At 36.0% G+C, this 19833-nt stretch overlaps 1 protein-coding gene across 7 annotated transcripts in view; it reads left to right on the top strand.

Annotated features, from left to right (window-relative positions):
- The first annotated feature begins 2761 nt into the window (after positions 1-2761).
- Positions 2762-19833, top strand: part of pex5lb (peroxisomal biogenesis factor 5-like b) — a 64923-nt gene continuing 47851 nt past the window's right edge. For 2 of the 7 annotated variants that reach the window (XM_058754296.1, XM_058754276.1), the window contains exon 1: positions 2769-3111. In XM_058754296.1, coding sequence (XP_058610279.1) covers positions 3091-3111 — 21 coding nt within the window. In that variant the 5' untranslated portion in view covers positions 2769-3090. Of the gene's footprint in view, positions 3112-19833 lie in introns of all 7 variants that reach the window. The other 5 variants (XM_058754325.1, XM_058754309.1, XM_058754332.1 and 2 more) reach the window with 4 other exon arrangements.

Raw genomic sequence — 19833 nt, 5'->3', positions numbered from 1 at the left:
TATGGGGGTGCATAAGTATATACGGTATGGGCAGCTTGCATGTTTTGGAAGGCACTATGAATGCTGAAAGGTATATAAAGGTTTTAGAGCAACAAATGCTCCCCTCCAGACGACGTCTACTTCAGGGAAGGCCTTGTGTATTTCAGCAGGACAATGCAAAACCACATACTGCAGCTATTACAACAGCATGGCTTCATAGTAGAAGAGTCTGGGTGCTGAATTGGCCTGCCTACAGTCCAGATCTTTCACCTATAGAGAACATTTGGCGCATCATTAAACAAAAAATACGTCAAAGACGACCACAAACTTTTCAGCAGCTGGAAACCTATATCAGGCAAGAATGGGACCGAATTCCTACACCAAAACTCCAGAAACTCATAACCTCGATGACAAGACGTCTTCAAACTGTTTTGAAAATAAGAGGAGATGCTACACCATGGTAAACATGCCCCCGTCCCAACTATTTTGAGACCTGTAGCAGGCATCAAATTTTGAAATGAGCTCATTTTGTGCATAAAATTGTAAAATTTTAGTGGTTCGGTTTAAACATTTGTTATGTTATCTTATCTATGTTCTATTGTGAATAAAATATTGGCTCATGTGATTTGAAATTCTTTTAGTTTTCATTTTATTCAAATTTAAAAAAACATCCCAACATTTACGGAATTCGGGTTGTACACTTCTTTGTTAATTTGTCATGTAATATTATTTTTTTTTTTTCGTAGAGAATTGAAAGTCTTCAATCTAAAAAATCATTAGAAGCAATTGGGACTGAAGAGGGTAAATACTGGAGAAAATGAGAAGAATGGGATGAACAGACGAGGTGGACTGGAATGGTGAATGAAGAAACTATGAGCAGAATATGCAAGAACTGCAAAGAAAAAATTAATAAAGGGAGATACATTGATAATTAAGGACACTCTTTTCATGTCCTTCAGAGATTACCCTCAGGATGGACAGAATATTGGATAAACAGTTCAGAGAATTCCCACTGCTAATATCAGGGCACATTAAGTAGCCACTGTGAGGTCAAATCGGCCAGCACATTAAACAGCAGAATGACTGACCTGAACTGCTCAGTCAGTGAAGTGAGACGAGTGCAAATGAGCAAGTGCTTAATGACATTGAAAAATATCACCAAATGATTCTTTTCTCATGCAGAAACAGTTCCGTGCTAACAATGCATGGCCCAAATGATGTCCCAAAGAAAAAAGACACTGTAAAAATTGGCTACATTGTATCCAGCATTTTTGTCAAAATTTTGCTGAAATAATTTCCAGAATTCATGAAAAATAAATTGTAAGGAAAGAAGACTTGAGGTTGCAGTTATCGAGGATTTCTATGGTCTGACCTCATTTGCTAGTCATGACTCAGGGAGGGGAAATATTTGATTACATGTCAGCTCATTAATTTGAAGCTGACATACAGTGTAGAGTGGATGGCTTTAGTGAATAGGTCATTGTGTGTCTCACTTGTGATTAAGCTTGGACTGCTACACTGAGCAAGAGACAATCAATCATAATGAATGCCTCCAATGAGACAGTGATGGAAGAAATACGGTACTGTAGGTCCAAGCAAAGAACCTATTTCCATTACCTCTAGTTTCCATTACAGTAATACAAAATAAGTGAATGAAAGAATAAAATAATAAAAATGTATGTATCTCTCTCGCTTATCAGAAGGCTTATCATTCAGCAGTATAAAGTTCATTAATAAAAGTGTACAGTAGTGTACTGGCACAGCAACGGCTCATCTTGAGTGTTGTTGTTATTTATGAGAGGTGGCATATTGCTCTATATATAATCATTTGTTAGTGGTCTTTTAATTATGCTAATTTACATAAAACACAGTGAGAATAATCGAGAATAGTGGTTAATCAAAAAAAAAAAAAAAAAAAAAAAAAAATATGCATGGAAATAATAATAATAAAATCCCTAAAAATTGTTTTAATTTTTTTAAAATTTTTAATCTGCCTTAAATCACAAAGCACTGTAAGCAGAGTTCAGTATGTTAAACTTGAAAATTGTGTTGTTACAATGTGATTTAACTAAAAATTCAATGATAAAGAACAATACTTTGCTAATATCTTCTTACTTTGTTGGACTACATATTAATACTCTTTGTTGGTATTATTCATCTTTTTTTTAATCTTTTTTTTATTAAGTGATACAGAAAATAGTTATACAGACATACATTAATAGGAATAAAGTGCAACACACAACATTTTCCTAATTTTAAATGCCAAACCTGCAGCGACCATCAAAAAAAAAAGAAAGAAAAAAAAAGCCACTCCCTCTGCATCACATTAGGTACAATCACAAATAGTCTATAACAACAATAATTAGGCCTACATAAAATTCACAAAGCAAATACAGTGTAAAGACATTTAAAACATCACTTTAGCAAGTCCTTAACTTTAGATATTGCCCTTATCCAAGCTAAAATAGTTTTTTGAGTGGCACCGTGCATCCTAATAGCTCCATGTTTGCAATGTCCAGGAAGGAATACATCCAGTGTGACCAAGCTAAAGAGTGTGGAGGTTGTCAACGTAAGACATGGCATTATTAATCTTGTAATAAATTAAATTATATATTGTACCTAGATTAACATAGCACTTCTTATTACTCAGCAGTATAAAGTAAATTAATACAAGTGTAGAGTAGTGCACTGACGCCCTCCGGCACCAGCAGCAGCAGCAGCAGCACATCTTGAGTGTTGATGTTATTCATGGGAGGTGGCATACTGCTCAATGAGGCGTTTCCCTGCTCAAGTGGGCTGGGACTCGAACATTTCCACTAAGGAGTGGAATAACCCGAGGAAAAAAGAGGAATACCATACTGCTTTAGCCGTATCACGCAGTGAACCCACTACCTCGAAGCTCACGGCGTAACATGAACGTCAGAAACTCGGATGCACGGTCTCGTGAAAGGTCCTGTAAGAGGAATCCTCACGTGGACGCAGCTGGAGCATGAAAACATCTCAGTACCCGAGACTCAGGGATAGCTCCGCTCCTCTTTCTCTTCCTCATTGACAATTTACAGTAGTGGTGTACCAACACACACGCCGGTGTTTTCAGCACTTGGACTGAATATGTACCAGGGACATTCACAGGTAAGCTCGCGTGCTTCTTTCATTTATTATTGGCCAACGGCGCGTGAAGCATCTCATCTACAGACACGTGCCAATGAGAAAACTAAATCATCCTTAATATTAGGAGTTTATCTTGTTCTCACCGGTCAAATCTCACTCTCTTAAACATGTATTTTAGTATGTGGGCAATGGGCAAAACACATTTCACGACAAAAGCATGAACTGCATGAGGAGGACGTTAAGTGTGAAGAAAAATAGAATGTTTCAAGGCATTATTTTGTCCTATTTAAACGTCTAACTGTCTGAACACTGTGTTCTGCTTGTATTAGTCCAGTGCACTCAATAAACACACCGTTGTTTTAAATAGCCTCGATATAAGGTCCCTGTGAACCCCAGTCAAACCTCACTCAAAGTTTTATATTAAGATTACTTTTAAAGGCTTTCCTACTATGTGGTAAAATACACTTCCCTACCATAATGGAGTTATTATAATTTGATGCTTTATCCTCAAGGTTTGGTTACGTACATACAATTATGTGTTTGTATACATGTGTTGCACTATTTTTAAAATCAGTAGTCACATTTGCATTAACCTGTAAACAGCTTGTGTGTATATATATGTACATGTATGTGTTTAGGTTTAAGTACGCAAATGCCATTTATTTCATAACAAAGTGGGTCTTAACATGTGTCAGCTCAGCGTTTTGAAGAACTTTAAGCTGTTTTAAATGCATTTATTTCCTTTTCCCTTAAAAATAAGACTTTTCAACAATTAAAAATGGATGAAACTAAAATGAGAATTGATGTCATGATCCCTGCATGACTGCTGGCTCAACATCAGTGTTTTGCACTTTGAAGGAATTTGACCTTCATAGAGTCAGATGAACTTAGATATTGCCTGCTGCCGTTCACATGACTGATGATGCTGTGCTTGCACTTCAGGGAACTGCCATCAAGTGTGGTTTGCTTCCGAGTCTTCAAGATAAATGTGTTTTCTGTCTCAGCAAGCTGTAAATCTGAGTAGTATGGTATTAGACCACGGATCTATGTCACATTTTTCATGATTGCACAAAGGAAAATGTGTGTTTGAAATCGTGTATTGTATGTTTGCAAGTAATTTGCTGCATCACGATTTGTGGCTACTTATTTTCCTCATCAGTTCCTATCTGGTACTTTAGATGTGCAGTACGAGAAATATATGTGATGTTTTTAAGTTGTGTTCAAAGGCTCAAATGGTGCTGGTTTATGGATGTTACACAAGCTTCCCACAGATCTCTGCCACTCACAGCACTGCATGCCCTGAATCTGCATAGAAGACACAGAGAGTGACTACTTATATAAGGAAGAACTTAAAATTTTCCTAAATTCTCAGATGAGGGAGTGCATTTGAGAGGGTGCCCTTATGCCCACCTGAAACTCTTTTGATATTTTTGATATTGCTGTGCCCATGTACCCAATAGTTGAGGCTTTGCCTTTTGAAGATACATTAGTTCAGCCTTGCGTGGGGTTGTGAGAGACTAAAAAAGAGAAGTGAGAGAAGGTCCTTTGATGTGCTTTTCTCCTTTTATCAGAGAATTTTGGGCTTGGAATGCAGCTTTTGTCCCATTTATGTTAGCTGGCTTAAATGTGTGGTTATTAAGCGTTTGAGAGGGGTAGAAAGTAAATTTAAAAGAAAAATTCAAACATTTTTAGATATTCATAACACTTAGCCACGCAGCTGTGCGTTTCCCATGCACCGACAGAACTCATTGCTTAACCACCATATCAAGATCCATCAATAGAAAAATAAACAAACTATTTTCTGAGCTGGCACTGTTTCCTGAAACATAGTCACACGTCTGTTATTTGAACCACATTAATGATGAACCACGTTAATGATGTCACATGCAGGTGAAGTAACATTTTCCTAAAGACAGTCAGTTACCGTCATCGGTATATTCGTATAATTGAATCATGATTCGTTTAACATCTCAACCGACTTGAATCGTCACATATTTTCATAAATTGAAATAAAAATTAACAGTAACATTAATCAATTTGGCACATATATTATCTGTTTGCGCCTGTTGTTAAGTGTCTTGTTCATGTATCGTCTCCATGGAGTGTCTCAAAAGAAACTAATTATTATTGCTCCAAAACTTAACTAAGCACCAATGAAAGGAGCCATAGTTAATAAATGAACATATTGTAATTTTTTATAATTTAGTTAGAATTGATTTTTCTGGTTAAAATTGTGATTTGCAATTTCAAATGTACATTTTTAAAACAAAATAACAAAAAAAAAAAAAATTACATAAAAAATTAATGAAAAGAACAATAATATTTTTCTTTTACAGAAAACTATTGTTTTACAAACAACTACAGGGTTACTTGTTTACATGCAAAATCTTTCTATCTTTCTATCAGGAGGTATGTAAAATATCCATGTCTTTAATATGAAATATGTGTCTTTTATGCACCTACAGGGGGAAAAACGTCTCCTGTACAATTCTATACACTGGAGAGAAACGTGGATTATCATATGTTTACTTAAAATTTCTTCAGAGAGAAGTATTATTTTTCTTGTTTATGCCCAAAAATAGGACTGAGTGCGTATTACTGAGTGTTAAACACATATAATGTCTGTTTAATTCATACTGGACACCAGAGGGTGACCTCGCGCAGAAACTCCAAAGATGTAATAGAGCTCAAGACATTCCAGGAAATCCCTAATATGAACAAAGGTATCTGTCTATTGCTGTGATTGAACAAAAAGGAAATAGAAACACTTGAACTGATTTTCAAGAAAAAATATTATAATATATTTCATAGAATATTTTTAATATATATTAATATATAATATATTTCAAAAAAGTACATTTATAATCCAGTGGTAATTGACATAGCCTTTATTACAGTATAGAATATATTCCCGTTCTCATTCTGTAATAAGAAGCGACACCAGGTCAGAAAATTAAGTTATTTCAAACACTTGACTGATGCTGTGGGGTAAAAAAAAACATGTTAATACATTTTCTCTTTTGTTGTATAACAGGTTAATAAATGCTTCTCATTAAGTTTGGGAGGATGTTTGGTGCGTGTTGCTTTTTCAGATGCACGTTAAAAGCGACTCAAACAGCACTTGCAGAAATTGAGCAGCATTTAGTACTGACGCTGTGCAAATATTTATTTAATTAAAAATCGCAGCCTTTGCAATTCAATAATTGCATTAAGCCAAAATGCAATTTCGGTTCGATTTCAATTGTGCAGCACTACTTTTTAATTTTTAAAACGAGTGTTGTTGCCTTGGAGAAAATCATAAATGGATCTCAAGCAATAATGTAGAAGGAAAAATAAAACGATTGGGACTTTATTATGATAAGACAACAGAAGCACTTACTGTAACAATTAACACAGTGATCTGACAGCTTTTTTCTTTCAAACAACGAGCCATCAAATACACTAGAAATTTAGAGAGACTGACTGATGGATGGCTAGCAGCATTCCAGATCAGTGTGGTCTCAGTTGGAACATTAGAAATGAGATGACTGCTTGTGAAAGTCAATGAAAGATAAAACGTACCATAAAACATTGATCAGCGGACATTGCGCACTCACAATGTTCCAGTAATCTGAGATATTTTCAAATATATAGATAGAGCACTATTGGATGGCTTATTTTAAATTGTGCTGGACTTGCCAATTTCAATGTAAGCTATGGATAAGTCGCATTCATAAACTCAGTATCACAGTATACTTAAATGTCATTGAATCCTGGGAGAACTGAAGGCAGGCCACATATGCTTGCTCACTGTGGAATTCATTCTCTCCTGCCTTCAAAAAGTGGGTCAGATGTGAACCCTAAGGCAGGTTGCTCTTCACTGCAGCTTAAACTGCTAATCACTTAAAGCATCTGGATTTGGCTGATGACACTGCAGCTGTCGTGCCACTTTTCCTGAACTGGATCACACGCCACAGACCACATACTACCATCTGACACAGCAGCCGCGGTGGATGGCACACATATTCCCTGGTGAAAGTAGGTGCAAAATGCAGAGGATTATTGTAAATTGAAAAATGCACAGTGCAAATAGCACAGGGTTTTTCTCTTTAACCTATGAGTGTGCCACACAGATTAAACTCGTATCCTGTTCGGCCTTCAAATAATATGTCGTCTCATGGTTTGCGTAAATATGCTCTAGCCAAACATTTTCCTCTTGTCACTGTGAAGAGACAATTGCATGGATACATATAAAACTGGGGCTTTTGTCTAACTTTGAGTAGAGTGTGGTTTCTGAAGGTATGATTAATGCTAATAAGCCTCTGGTGGGCCGCAGCGGGGCCGACACTGACCTCGGATATGAACAAAGATTGATGCAGCCTTAGGCTGTTTAATTCTCCAAGGTATTGCTTGGAGGAGTTTCAAGGTAACATTTTTTTTGTTCTTACCAGAAGCTGTGATCTTTGCTTGATATGTGTGCAGTAAACTAGAAGTTTGGAATTATGTTTTCTTCCAGCTATGAAGAAATCACAAGTTTAGCATGTAGGCGTGAAGCCTGTTTAATATTGAATGAGTCATAAGTTTGATAAAGGAGAAGTTGTATGGAATGCAAAAATCTGTGAAAACAATAGCTTTATAGGATGTTCTTAGATAGGTACCTATTTGGGTATGTGGGGCGGGGTGGTCAAGTCAGAAGAAATATGAAATAAGTGTGTGTGTGTGTGTGGGTTGTTGACATGACATGGCATTTTCACTGTCCCACAAGATAAAAATTAATATAATTAATATTGTTGTAATTTAAAATGCAGTAAATGGTTAAACATTTTTTTGTCCTACATGGACCTGTTGTTATAAAAGCTGTAGTGTTATTCGATTTTTTTATTTTTATTTTTTAAATTTTGAGCTAAATTTCAAAATTGTCCTATGGTGTGACTGTCCCAAGCATGGTTCAATAAATTACAACTTTTATAAACGAAAAAGAAAAGCATGAAAATGCTAACAAATAACTCCGGGATAATTGTAAAAGTGTCTGTTTTAGTAAATGGCAATCATTTTTTTCATCTATAGGGTAAACGTACCTATTAAGCTCACGTACCCATTAAGCACATTTTCATTTTTGAGATCAGATTATAAAAACAAAAAATAATTTATTATCCTACTTGATGTCTTAACCAATTGATGTGTTTGTTACTATATACCTCCTGTAATTTCAAATCAATCAGACCATTGCACGCTGAGATATTGAAAGCTGTCTAAAAACTTTCACCAAAAAAGTAGCCCCTTAAATGTGTGGTTTTTAGATGTTTAAGTTGTTATTTTGGGTAAGTTTCACTACTTATTGTAAAATTAAGAGATTGATGTTTAGACTTTATCATATTATAACCTGGAACTTGGATGTGGGAAATGATTACATTAGATCCAAAAGATAGTTTTAGCAACATAGCGCAGATGCTACAGAACACAGTTAGCTGACTAGCTGTATAAGATTGTGTGCTACGCTAATATATTACTTCACAGGCATTACTGGCTTGTACTTTTACATCCATAATATTATAAATGGACAGTTTATTGCTGGTCTGTCGTTTTACAGTGCTGTAATTTTTAAAGATGTCATATTATTGTAAGGTGAGCTTAAAGGGTACACTACTATGAAAATTACACAGCTTCAGTGTGACATCAATAAGAAAAAGTATAATTTCATAGATATTGTTAATAGTTTTCATATTAAAATATGTATGAACGTAATTCATGATCTAGACTATTTATTTAGCAAAATTCTGTCATTTTAATAAATATTACATGAAATTTATTAAAAATTGTTGCTGCTCCAATTAACCTCAGTGAGCTCTCTTTAAGCTCTTCCACATTGAACATCTATGTAAATACTTCATAAACAGACTTTAAATATTAACTGATGGTTGTCACTTTAAGTTAAGTTAATCGATTTTCTATGAATTCTGCCAACTCAAATCTGCAGACTGGCTCTGACCTTTGGCAACTAGCATCAACTTCTCCAGACTGTAAATCTGTGGAAAATAGCTGCTAAAATTGTGTAGTGTATTCCAGCCTTAAGAGAATATAGATAAGTTAACCATTTAAAAAGAGGCTAGCATAATGAGACTAGTTTCTGTGTTCATCCCCATGATTTAAATGTTTTATTGGTTTGTTTTATTAGATTTTTGAATGTGTTACTTAGCTGAATGTGGACTAGTATAGATGTTGATATGTGCTTAGATGACGCTTCCCTATGAATATATAACTGATCGACTTGAATGTGTTGTTGCTTGATTTTAGTCTTCTGCTGTTTTGTGATTGAATTTGTACCTTCAAAAAATATATATATTTATAATTATTCTTAAAAAATTTTCCTTAAAGTAAACAAGAATTTTTGTTTTGTTTTGATGTGAGCTTAATGGGAACAGGGGTGTGCTTAAAGGGAACAAAAATGTACCCATTAAGCACAGCCAGACTTTTTGTATTTAATGATGTATATCTTAATTGAAATGCTTTTGTGTGAGAGATTAATATTTTATTTTAACATAACATATCTTTTTGTACTGAAACCAATATCTTGTGCACTAAAAATGTCTCAATATAGATTTTGGTGAGCTTAATAGGTACGTTTACCCTATATTTCTGAAAGCGTAGGAACTTGATACATTCTGTCTCTGAAAACCATGTCCTCTGGTGTGACACCATATCCTAATATTAAATCGACCAATTCCAGAGAAAACTTTAATTAGTTGAAGGACTCCATTCAGGGTTGTGTTACTGAAGCCCCCTGTGAAGCCCATGACATGTGTACATGGTCAAGTTTTGTCTCAGAAATGTTCAAGTATTTAACTTTTTTGGAACCACTACAAAAGTGTTACGTTCTGTTGTCCTTTGGTGTGACACCCCTAGATTATATTTTTTAATTAAAAACTGTATGTTAAACTGCATAATCATGGTAAATTATGCAAATGTGTCTTGCTTACCGCTAATGACAGGTTAGCTTGGATTAGCAAGGTCATTAATTGACAGAAAAAGGCTGAAACGTCCTATGGTGTGACAGATAATGTCCTCCGGTGTGACGCCTGTACTGTCACACCAGAGGACAAGGTCTTTTTAAAAAGCATTTTAAATAATTAAATAAGATTGAACTACTTTTTATTCTTTTTATAATTTTCAGTGTTCTTAAATGCAATAATTACATTAATTAAATTATTTTCTGATGTTTTACAGAAAACGTACTGTTATAAAGTGTCATGAAAATAAGTATAAAATGTGATACTTTGTTTTTGAGACAGAAAGAATTGAGGGAGATAAATTAGTGGAAAAGAGAGGACACGGAAATATATAGAGAAAATGAACAGGGATCCATGCAGAAAGGAGGAGATCCTAAGAGAACAATGCAGAAAGTAAATAGAATCAAAATGATGCCTTAAAAAGAGTAGCCATATAGTTAAAAAAAAAAAAAAAATCATTCACAACTTCATGAATATAGTTTGAATATCAATCATATATAGCTGTGCCGCACATGCAGCGGGGGGCTAGAAGAGTTTCAGTAACATACTGATTGACTAAGAGACTGAATTTTGTTGATAATATTGTTTTTTGTTTTGTTTAAAAAACATGTTGATATTGTTTGTATCAAAATTAAACTTTCTTTCTCCTTTGAAATGTAAAAAAGTAAATAGAAATCTTTTAATAATTACCATTTCTGTCCTTTAGTGTGATGTGATGTCCTATGGTGTGACGTAATATCCATGGTGTGACACACATAAAAGAACCACAGATTTGTTTTTATCTCAAAACATCTTAATAAAACAGTTGAGTATTGCAATAGGGAAGATACAAATATCACTCAACTTAAAATGGTATAATTTTCAGCAGTTTTGAACGGATGACAGCAAAGTTTATCTTGTTTTCAAAGTTTGTCTTGAAATTGTCCAACAAATCATGGGGGAAAAAATTATGTTAATTATAATTTCATATTAAATAAATAGCACTATATGAAAATAAGTGTCTAACAATGAAGGTACATCTCTCTCATGCTATTTATGTATTTATTATCAAGAGGTTTTTTTCTTACCTTTTGCTATGTCACACCATTGGACAAATTTATGGTACAGTTCAGTAAAAATGTAAAAAAAAAAAAAAAGCAGTGAAAGAATTGACGAAGTTAGTGACCCTTTATATTTTCTCAAAGATCAGACTTCACACTACATGAATATAGGCTATGCATTTCTTTAAAAAAAAAAAAACATTTTTACTACCTATTTGTCAACTACCCATACAGTGGGGAAAATAATTATTTGATCCCCTGCTGATTTTGTAAGTTTGCCTACTTAAAAAAAAAAAAAAGAAGAAGAGTTTATCATTTTTTATGGTAGGTTTATTTTAACTGTAGAATATCAAACAAAAAATTCAGAAAAAAGCAGCATACAAATGTTAAAAAAAGATTTACATTTTAGTAAGTCAAATAAGTATTTGATACCCAAGCAAAACATGACTTAGTACTTGGTGCAGAAACCCTTGTTGGCAAGCACAGAGGTAAGACGTTTCTTGTAGCTGGTCACCAGGTTTGCACACATCTCAGGAGGGATTTTGTCCCACTCCTCTTTACAGATCCTCTCTAAATCATTAAGGTTTCTTAGCTGTCTCTTGAAAACTCGAAGTTTCAGCTCCCTCCACAGATTTTCTATAGGATTAAGGTCTGGAGACTGGCTAGGCCACTCCATGACCTTAATGTGCTTCTTCTTGAGCCACACCTTTGTTGCCTTGGTGGTATGTTTTGGGTCACTGTCATGCTGGAAGACCCATCCATGATCCATCTTCAGTGTTCTGGCTGAGGTTCTCATCCAAGATTTTACAGTATATGGCTCCGTCCATTTGTGGTAAAGTTGTCCTGTACCCTTAGCAGAAAAACAGCCCCAAAGCATAATGTTTCCACCTCTGTGCTTGACTGTAGGGATGGTGTTCTTGGGGTGATGGTCATCATTTCTCTTCCTCCAAACACGACGAGTCGAGTTGATGCCAAAGAGCTCAATTTTGGTCTCATCTGACCACAGCACATTCTCCCAAGTCTTCTCTGAATTATTCAGATGTTCATTGGCAAACTTCAGATGGGCCTGTACATGTGACTTCTTGAGCAGAGGGACTTTGCGGGCGTTGCAGGATTTCAATCCACCTAGTGTGTTACCAATGTTTTGCTTGGTGATTGTGGTCCCAACTGCCTTGAGATCATTAACAAGCTCCTCCCGTGTAGTTCGGGGCTGATCCCTCACCTTTCTCATGATCATCCTTACCCCATGAGGCAAGATCTTGCACGGAGCTCCAGACCAAGTCAGATTGATGGTTTTTTTGTCACAAATTCTGTCCATGAACTTCCATTCACCCTCCACCAGAGGTCACTCGCTCACCACATGGACTTTCACACCACACATCACAATGGACTCCAATTCCCATCATCCATTACTGATCACAGCTGTCACCAAGCACTCATTGCACTAATCACACGCACACCTGATCCTACGCACACACTGATCACATACCTTATTTAAACCCTGGACTTTGTTTCCCTCACTGCCGAGTATTGTATGCGTTTACCGCTCCCCTAGCCGTAGCAACTCTACAGAGCCCTTGTTAGTATCCTAGTCTTGCATTGCCTGTTTTCCTGTGTTTGTTTTCTAGCCCGTGTTTCCTGAATTAACCCTTTCCGTGCCATTCCGTGTTTCTATTCAGTTCCTGTATTGTCCTGCGTTTTTCACTCCCCTAGTGTCACCTACTTTACGGAACGTTTGTTATTTTCTAGTCTGTGTTCCCTGTATTTACCCGTCTCACTGTTCGGACACTGTTTATTCCCTTGCCTGGATTATAGCCTGTGTACCTGGATTATCTCTCTGCCTTGCCCTTTTGGATACTGTTCGCCCATCGTCGACCTTCGCTTGCCCTAGGATTACTCTTTGTCTTGTCCCTGCCATACCTGTTTACCATTGCTCGACCCTGCCTGTATTATGACCATGCCTGTAAATAAAAGCTTGCACTTGGATCCGCACGTCTCACGTCTCGTCAGCCCGTTACAGTTTTATATTTCTTCCATTTCCGAATAATCGCACCAACAGTTGTCTCCTTCTCACCACGCTTCTTGCTGATGGTCTTGTAGCCCATTCCAGCCTTGTGCAGGTCTACAGTCTTGTCCCTGATGTCCTTTGACAGCTCTTTGGTCTTGCCCATGGTAGTGGAGAGGTTGGAATTGAAGATACAGATTCTATGGACAGGAGTCTTTTATACACACAGCGAGCTGAAATTAGGAGTATCTTCTTAAAGTGACAGGACTAATGTTCCACATGTGCACATAACCAATCTGTGGGAGCCAAAATTCCTGCTGGTTGGTAGGGGATCAAATACTTGACTTACTAAAATGTAAATCTTTTTTTTTTTTTTTTTTACATTTTTATGCTGCTTTTTCTGGATTTTTTTGTTTGATATTCTGTCTCTATCAGTTAAAATAAACCTAGCATAAAAATGATAAACCCTTCTTTTGTTTAAGTGGGCAAACTTACAAAATCAGTGGGGAACAAATAATTATTTTCCTCACTGTATATATATATATATATACAGTGCTGCTTGAAAGTTTGTGAACCCTTTAGAATTTTCTATATTTCTGCATAAATATGACCCAAAATATCATCTGATTTTCATATAAGTCCTGAAAGTAGACAAAGAGAACCGAATCAAACAAGTAAGAGAAAAAATATTTTCTTTGTCATTTTATTTATATAGAATAATGATCCAGTTTTACTATGGCGTCAAATCTATGCCATTAATAACCGAGCGCAGCACTTATGCTGGCACGCGTGGTAAATCACTTCCATGAGAGGAAAACAGATCTACACGCGAGGAAACGGGAGCCCGCGAGCTAATTTCAAACACTCGCGCGCGCATGATCATCCCCCACATCCTCGCGCTCGATCTTCTCTCACCTGCTCGCGCGAACACTTCTATTTTTGTCAGTCGTGGGATGGGGCTTGCTGTTTTAATTGTTATCTCTAACACCATTGGATGCTTCCCCTTTTCCGGAAGTTGTGATTGGATGCCTGTGAAAAGGCGATCCATAATTCACATGTGACCTGAGACATGGCTTCATCAACAGACCAGATGCAAGTTGCCATTTATTTTTTAATTTTTTTATAAATATAACATGGCTGTTTTAAAGAAAATGAATTGCATGCATTGTCAGTAGAATACATCATTAGAATAAAAGTTTATTAACATAAATTAACATAAATTCTTCCGTTTACTAGTGATTACAATCTTGTGATGTTACAAAGATAAAACAGGACCATAAACCCTTTTTTATAGATTTTAATGACACGTTTCCACGGTTATTAGCATGGTAAATCTACCAAAAAGGTTATATTTGAAATTTTCATACAACATAAAGCTTGGGCTATATTAACTTTGCAAAATGAAAATAAAATAAAACTAATAGTCAACTTGTTGCTATATGCTGAATTAGTTGTAGTTCACCACTATATGCTTACACAACCATATTTATATACAACCTCAAAAATGTGAGAAGTGTCCATTAAATAATTGTAAATAATAATAAGTGTTCCTGTGGCTCAGTGGTAGAGCATTGTGTTAGTAGCGCAAAAGGTCATGGGTTCAATTCCCAGGGAACACACATACTGATAAAAAAAATAATAATAATGTATAACCTGAATGCACTGTAAGTCGCTTTTAAAGCGTCTGGTAAATGCATAAATGTAAATGTAAATTGTAAATGTACATGACTGTAAATCCCAAATTGGTTCAAAGGACCTTTGGATGTATAAATTATTTGTTCATATAAATAAGCAAGAGTTGCTGTATAAACTGTTTAATATATTTTGTATTACTATGTCAAATTTTAGGGGTTGATGGTAATATATTCTTTCATTGTAAGAGGGTTCTGCACTTTACCCTACTTATATTTATAAAAAAAATAAAAAAATAAATGACAACTTACATGCATCTAGTCTGTTGATGAAGCCATGTCTCAGGTCACATGTGGATTATGGATTGCCATTTCACAGGCGTCCAATCACAGCTGACGTCCGGAAAAGGGGAAGTAACCAATGGCATTAGAGATAACAATTAAAACAGCAAGCCCCGCCCCACGACTGACAAAAATAGAAGTGTTCGCGTGAGCAGGTGAGAGAAGATCGAGCGAGGATGTGGGGGATGATCACGCGTGCGCGAGGGCTTGTATTGCGCTCAGAGGACAAGTGACGCGCACGGGAGTGTTTGAAATTAGCTCGCGAGCTCCCATTTCCTCATGTGTAGATCTGTTTTCCTCTCACGGAAGTGATTTACCGCGTGCACCAGCATAAGTGGTGCGCTCGGTTATTAATGGCATAGATTTGATGCCATATTTTACCCATTTGTGAGTTGCAAAAGTATGGATCTTTGCTTTCAGTATCTGGTGTGACCCCCTTTGCTGCAGTAACTGAAGGTAAAGTTTATTGTAAATGCTGATCAGTCCTGCACAATAACATGTAGGAGTTTTAGCCCATTCCTTAGTGCAGAACTCTGTAATGTTGGTGGGTTTCCTCCTATGAACTGCTTGCTTAGGTCCTTACACAACATTTTAATTGGATTAAGGTCTGGACTTTGACTCAGCCATTCCAAAACTTTAACTTTGTTCTTCTTTAACCATTCTTTGGTAGAATGATTTGTGTGCTTGGGGTTGTTGTCTTGCTGCAAGAGTCCCTCTTGAGACTCTGTTCTTAAACGGGTGTCCTGACGTTTTCCTTTAGAATTTGCTGGTATAATTCAGAATTCATTGTTCCATCAATAATGGCAGGCCATCCTGGCCAAGATGCAGCAAAACAGGCCCAAGCCATGATACGTGATACCATGTTTCATAGATGGGATAAGATTCCTAAGCTGGAATGCAGTGTGTTCTTTTCTCCGAACATAATAGCTTCTCATTTAAACCAACAAGTTCTATTTTGGTTTCATCCATCCATTAAACCTTTCTCCAATAGTTCCCTAAATAAATGACAAAGAAAATATTTTTGTCTCATTTGTTTGATTGGGTTCTCTTTGTCTACTTTCAGGACTTGTGTGAAAATCTGATTATGTTTTGGGTCATATTTATTCAGAAATATAGAAAATTCTAAAGGGTTCACAAACTTTCAAGCAGCATTACATATATATATATGTATTTATGTATATGTATGTGTGTGTGTGTATGTATATATATAGTGCTGCTTGAAAGTTTGTGACTGAAATTGGGAAATACGGCAAGCGGAGTGATACATGATACAAACGGTGAAATGGTTGGAGGAGCTCTGTTATCACTCTAATATTACACTCTAATCAGCCAGTCAGATTCGAGGACCAGAAAGAACTGTTGTGTGTGTGTGTGTGTGTGTGTATATGTATATATGTATTAGGGTTGTGCTGATAGATGATAGTATTGTGTATCGACGATAATCAGAGATATCACCCGTGGCTGATGCCTTTGACGATATCAAAATGATGATGTTCATGGTGATGTTGTTGTTGTTGTTATTGTTGTTGTTATTATTATTATTATTATTATTATTATTATTATTATCAGGCTAGTGTTATTATCTAAGTAATAGTATTAGGGATTATTTGTTCCATCATATTTCTATTTACAACACTGTAAAAATGCGTACGTTATAACCAAAACACCGGAATTTTGTTGCTCAGTTCATGTGCGCTCTGACTGAATTCTCTCATCATAAACAACAGAGTGCAGATGTATGTGCAATATAAGTATATGAGATTTATTCACCATACAGTGTAGATTGTAATTATAATGGGAGTCAGTGGTGATGTTCTTTTATAATCTAAATGTTCTTTGCTTTTCTGTAGCTGCTGTTTGAATAACTGAGGAAATGTAAGGATTATAATTAGTAACTTGCAATGTTTTATTTAATTTTATTAAATTGTGATCATGTTCAGTATAAATGCAGTCAAAAAAATATTTTATGACATGACATCCATATGCTACTTGACTAAAACCATATAATGTTACAAAAACATTAGCCTGCTTTTAGCTGTATGCTGGAGCTGTTGCACTCTTCAGCTATGAAACTTAGTAAGTAAATAATTAAATAAATTAAATTAGGATGACATGTATCTAGGGTTGGTGCGAAACCGGTACCAATATGTTTTATTAAATTGTATGTAACTGGTATGTACTAGAACCGAATCAGAGCGGAGATTTCGGTGCCATGCCTGAGTGATCGATAGAAATATTTGTCCTTTGTTTCTCAGAAACGAACGTAAGAAGCATCACCGGCACCTCATCTGAAAAAATTATTTCCAGACTGAGAAAATGCACGTGAACTAAAGTCGGAAAGCTCTAATAATACAAGTCCAACAAATCTTTGTAGTAATGCGAGCGTGTTGTTTTCACATTCCGACTTAAAAGCACAAATTGGGAAATGAGAGCATTCGAGGAGCGTGTGAATGCAGTTGCACACTTGCTCTAACGGCAGCAGGTAGCCCTCCATTAACTAGCTGAGCTAAACATTCTTAAATTAAAATGCTTAAAGCTAAAATGATCTTGTATTCACGTTTTTAAACCTGTTGTCCAACAAAAGAGAACACTATAACCTTTTTAGTCCACAATACCCGTTAAATGCTTCCTTTTGTGATCTGATGTAGCTTCTTGTTACAGAATGACACAGAAAATATTTTCCATAGGCTACTAATACATCGATTGGCAATGGATTATAAATATACTTAATTATTATGAAAATACCAGAGATGGCTTGAATAACACAGATAAACTATACACTGTCGTAGTGTTTATTGTATTTGTTTTATCATTCAAAATGTTTATATCTTGTTTACTCTGTTACATCCATAGCAATGCATTTGTCCATATTGGGGATTTCCTGGAGCGTCATGAGTTTGCTACTTCTGTGACTGGATATGTGGATTTTTTGTGTGAGGGCGCCCTCTGGCATCCAGTATGAATGAAAAAGACATCATGTGTTTAGTGCTAATGGCCAATTCAATTATTAATTGGTAATTTTTATTTATTTTTTATTATTTTTAAGTATGGGTTCAGGCACCCTTTAGGCACCGGTACCGTTTTAAAAGTATCGATTTGGCACCGGTATCGAAAAAAACCCAAACGATACCCAACCCTACGTGTATCGCAATCACACAGGCTGACGATAGGATGATATGACTATGGAGCATATTGCCCAACACACACACACACACACACACATATATATATATATATATATGTGTATATATATGTATGTATGTATGTATGTATGTATGTAAGCATATATATGTATGTGTATGTGTGTGTGTATATATATATATATATATATAATATACACAGTGGGGCAAAAAGGTATTTAGTCAGCCACCAATTGCGCAAGTTCTCCCACTTAAAAAGATGAGAGAGGCCTGTAATTTTCATCATAGGTATACCTCAACTATGAGAGACAAAATGAGAAAAAAAAATCCAGAAAATCACATTGTAGGATTTTTAAAGAATTAAGTGGTAAATTCTACTGTAAAATAAGTATTTGGTCACCTACAAACAAGCAAGATTTCTGGCTCTCACAGACCTGATATATTAAAGAAACAGATGGCCGACCAGAGGGTGGTGCGATCCAATCCCATATAGGATGAGAGGAAATAGGGCAGGGGTCTTCAACTAAAACGGCTCGAGGTCCAGTAATGAACCCTCCCCACCAGCCGAGGTCCGAACAATTATATATAAAAAAACAATTGATGGTTTTTGCCAGGCCAGGGTATCTGCAGGATATTTAAGCTTAAATTCAAGACTTTTAAAGACCTTTTTTTTAAAGACCTAAAATTTAAATAAATTAAAAATTAAATGACTGTAAAAAGCATGATTTACAGTTCAGATACAGGTTTTCACAAAAACAAGCAAGTATTATATTAATTAAATAACATAAATATATTTTACTGCCTTATTTGTTTACATTTTATTATCTTGGATTGGATTGAACATGGATTGATTTTCACATTGGCCTTTGACAACAGCAGACGTACGGGCTGATTGAAAATGGGAAATCATTCTCTTCCAGCAGGTGGCGCTTTGGGAACGGCAGCAGCACACAAAGCCCAAGAGACAGGCCGTTTCTCAAACGGAAGGCTGCATCCTCCGGAGGTCGCATTTGTAGGCTGCATACGTCACAAAGAAGATCTTATTTTAATATATTAATGGTTATAAATTTGACCATTATTCTTAGTTAAGTGTAAATTGTTGTAATATGCTTTTGACTCGCAAATGTAATGCTTAGTTAACTGAAATAAACCAGGCTTGATGACCTATGCAGCCTACAAATGCGACCTCCGGAGGATGCAGCCTTCCGTTTGAGAAACGGCCACAGACTCCACAAAGCAGCGAAGCAGATGACTTTGAAATGTGCAGCACTCATATTTATTCAATGAATAGCGCAATTCTTGTCTTTCAGTCCCCACATTTAAGACCTCCTGAAATCATAATTAAGACTTTCTTGTAACATTTAAGATTTTTAAGGACCCGTCAACTTTCCTAATTTTAGTTTTTCACCCACTGAAAGTTTCATGTGCGCAGCGGGCGCTCTCTGCTCTCATCACTGCAAGCACGACCGCACCCTAACGGCTCTAGAGCTGACCTTGATCTGCTAGATATAAATTTGATTTACTAGAAATTAGCGTTTGGTATTTATTTCATTATGTCAAAAGCCTTCATGGATTCGGACCGGAGTCCGCTACCGTAAA

The sequence above is a fragment of the Onychostoma macrolepis genome, chromosome 02 (genome assembly GCF_012432095.1).
Source record: "Onychostoma macrolepis isolate SWU-2019 chromosome 02, ASM1243209v1, whole genome shotgun sequence".
NCBI lineage: Eukaryota > Metazoa > Chordata > Actinopteri > Cypriniformes > Cyprinidae > Onychostoma > Onychostoma macrolepis.
Note: the sequence above shows the minus strand (reverse complement) of the source record. Positions and strands in the feature narration are given on the sequence as shown.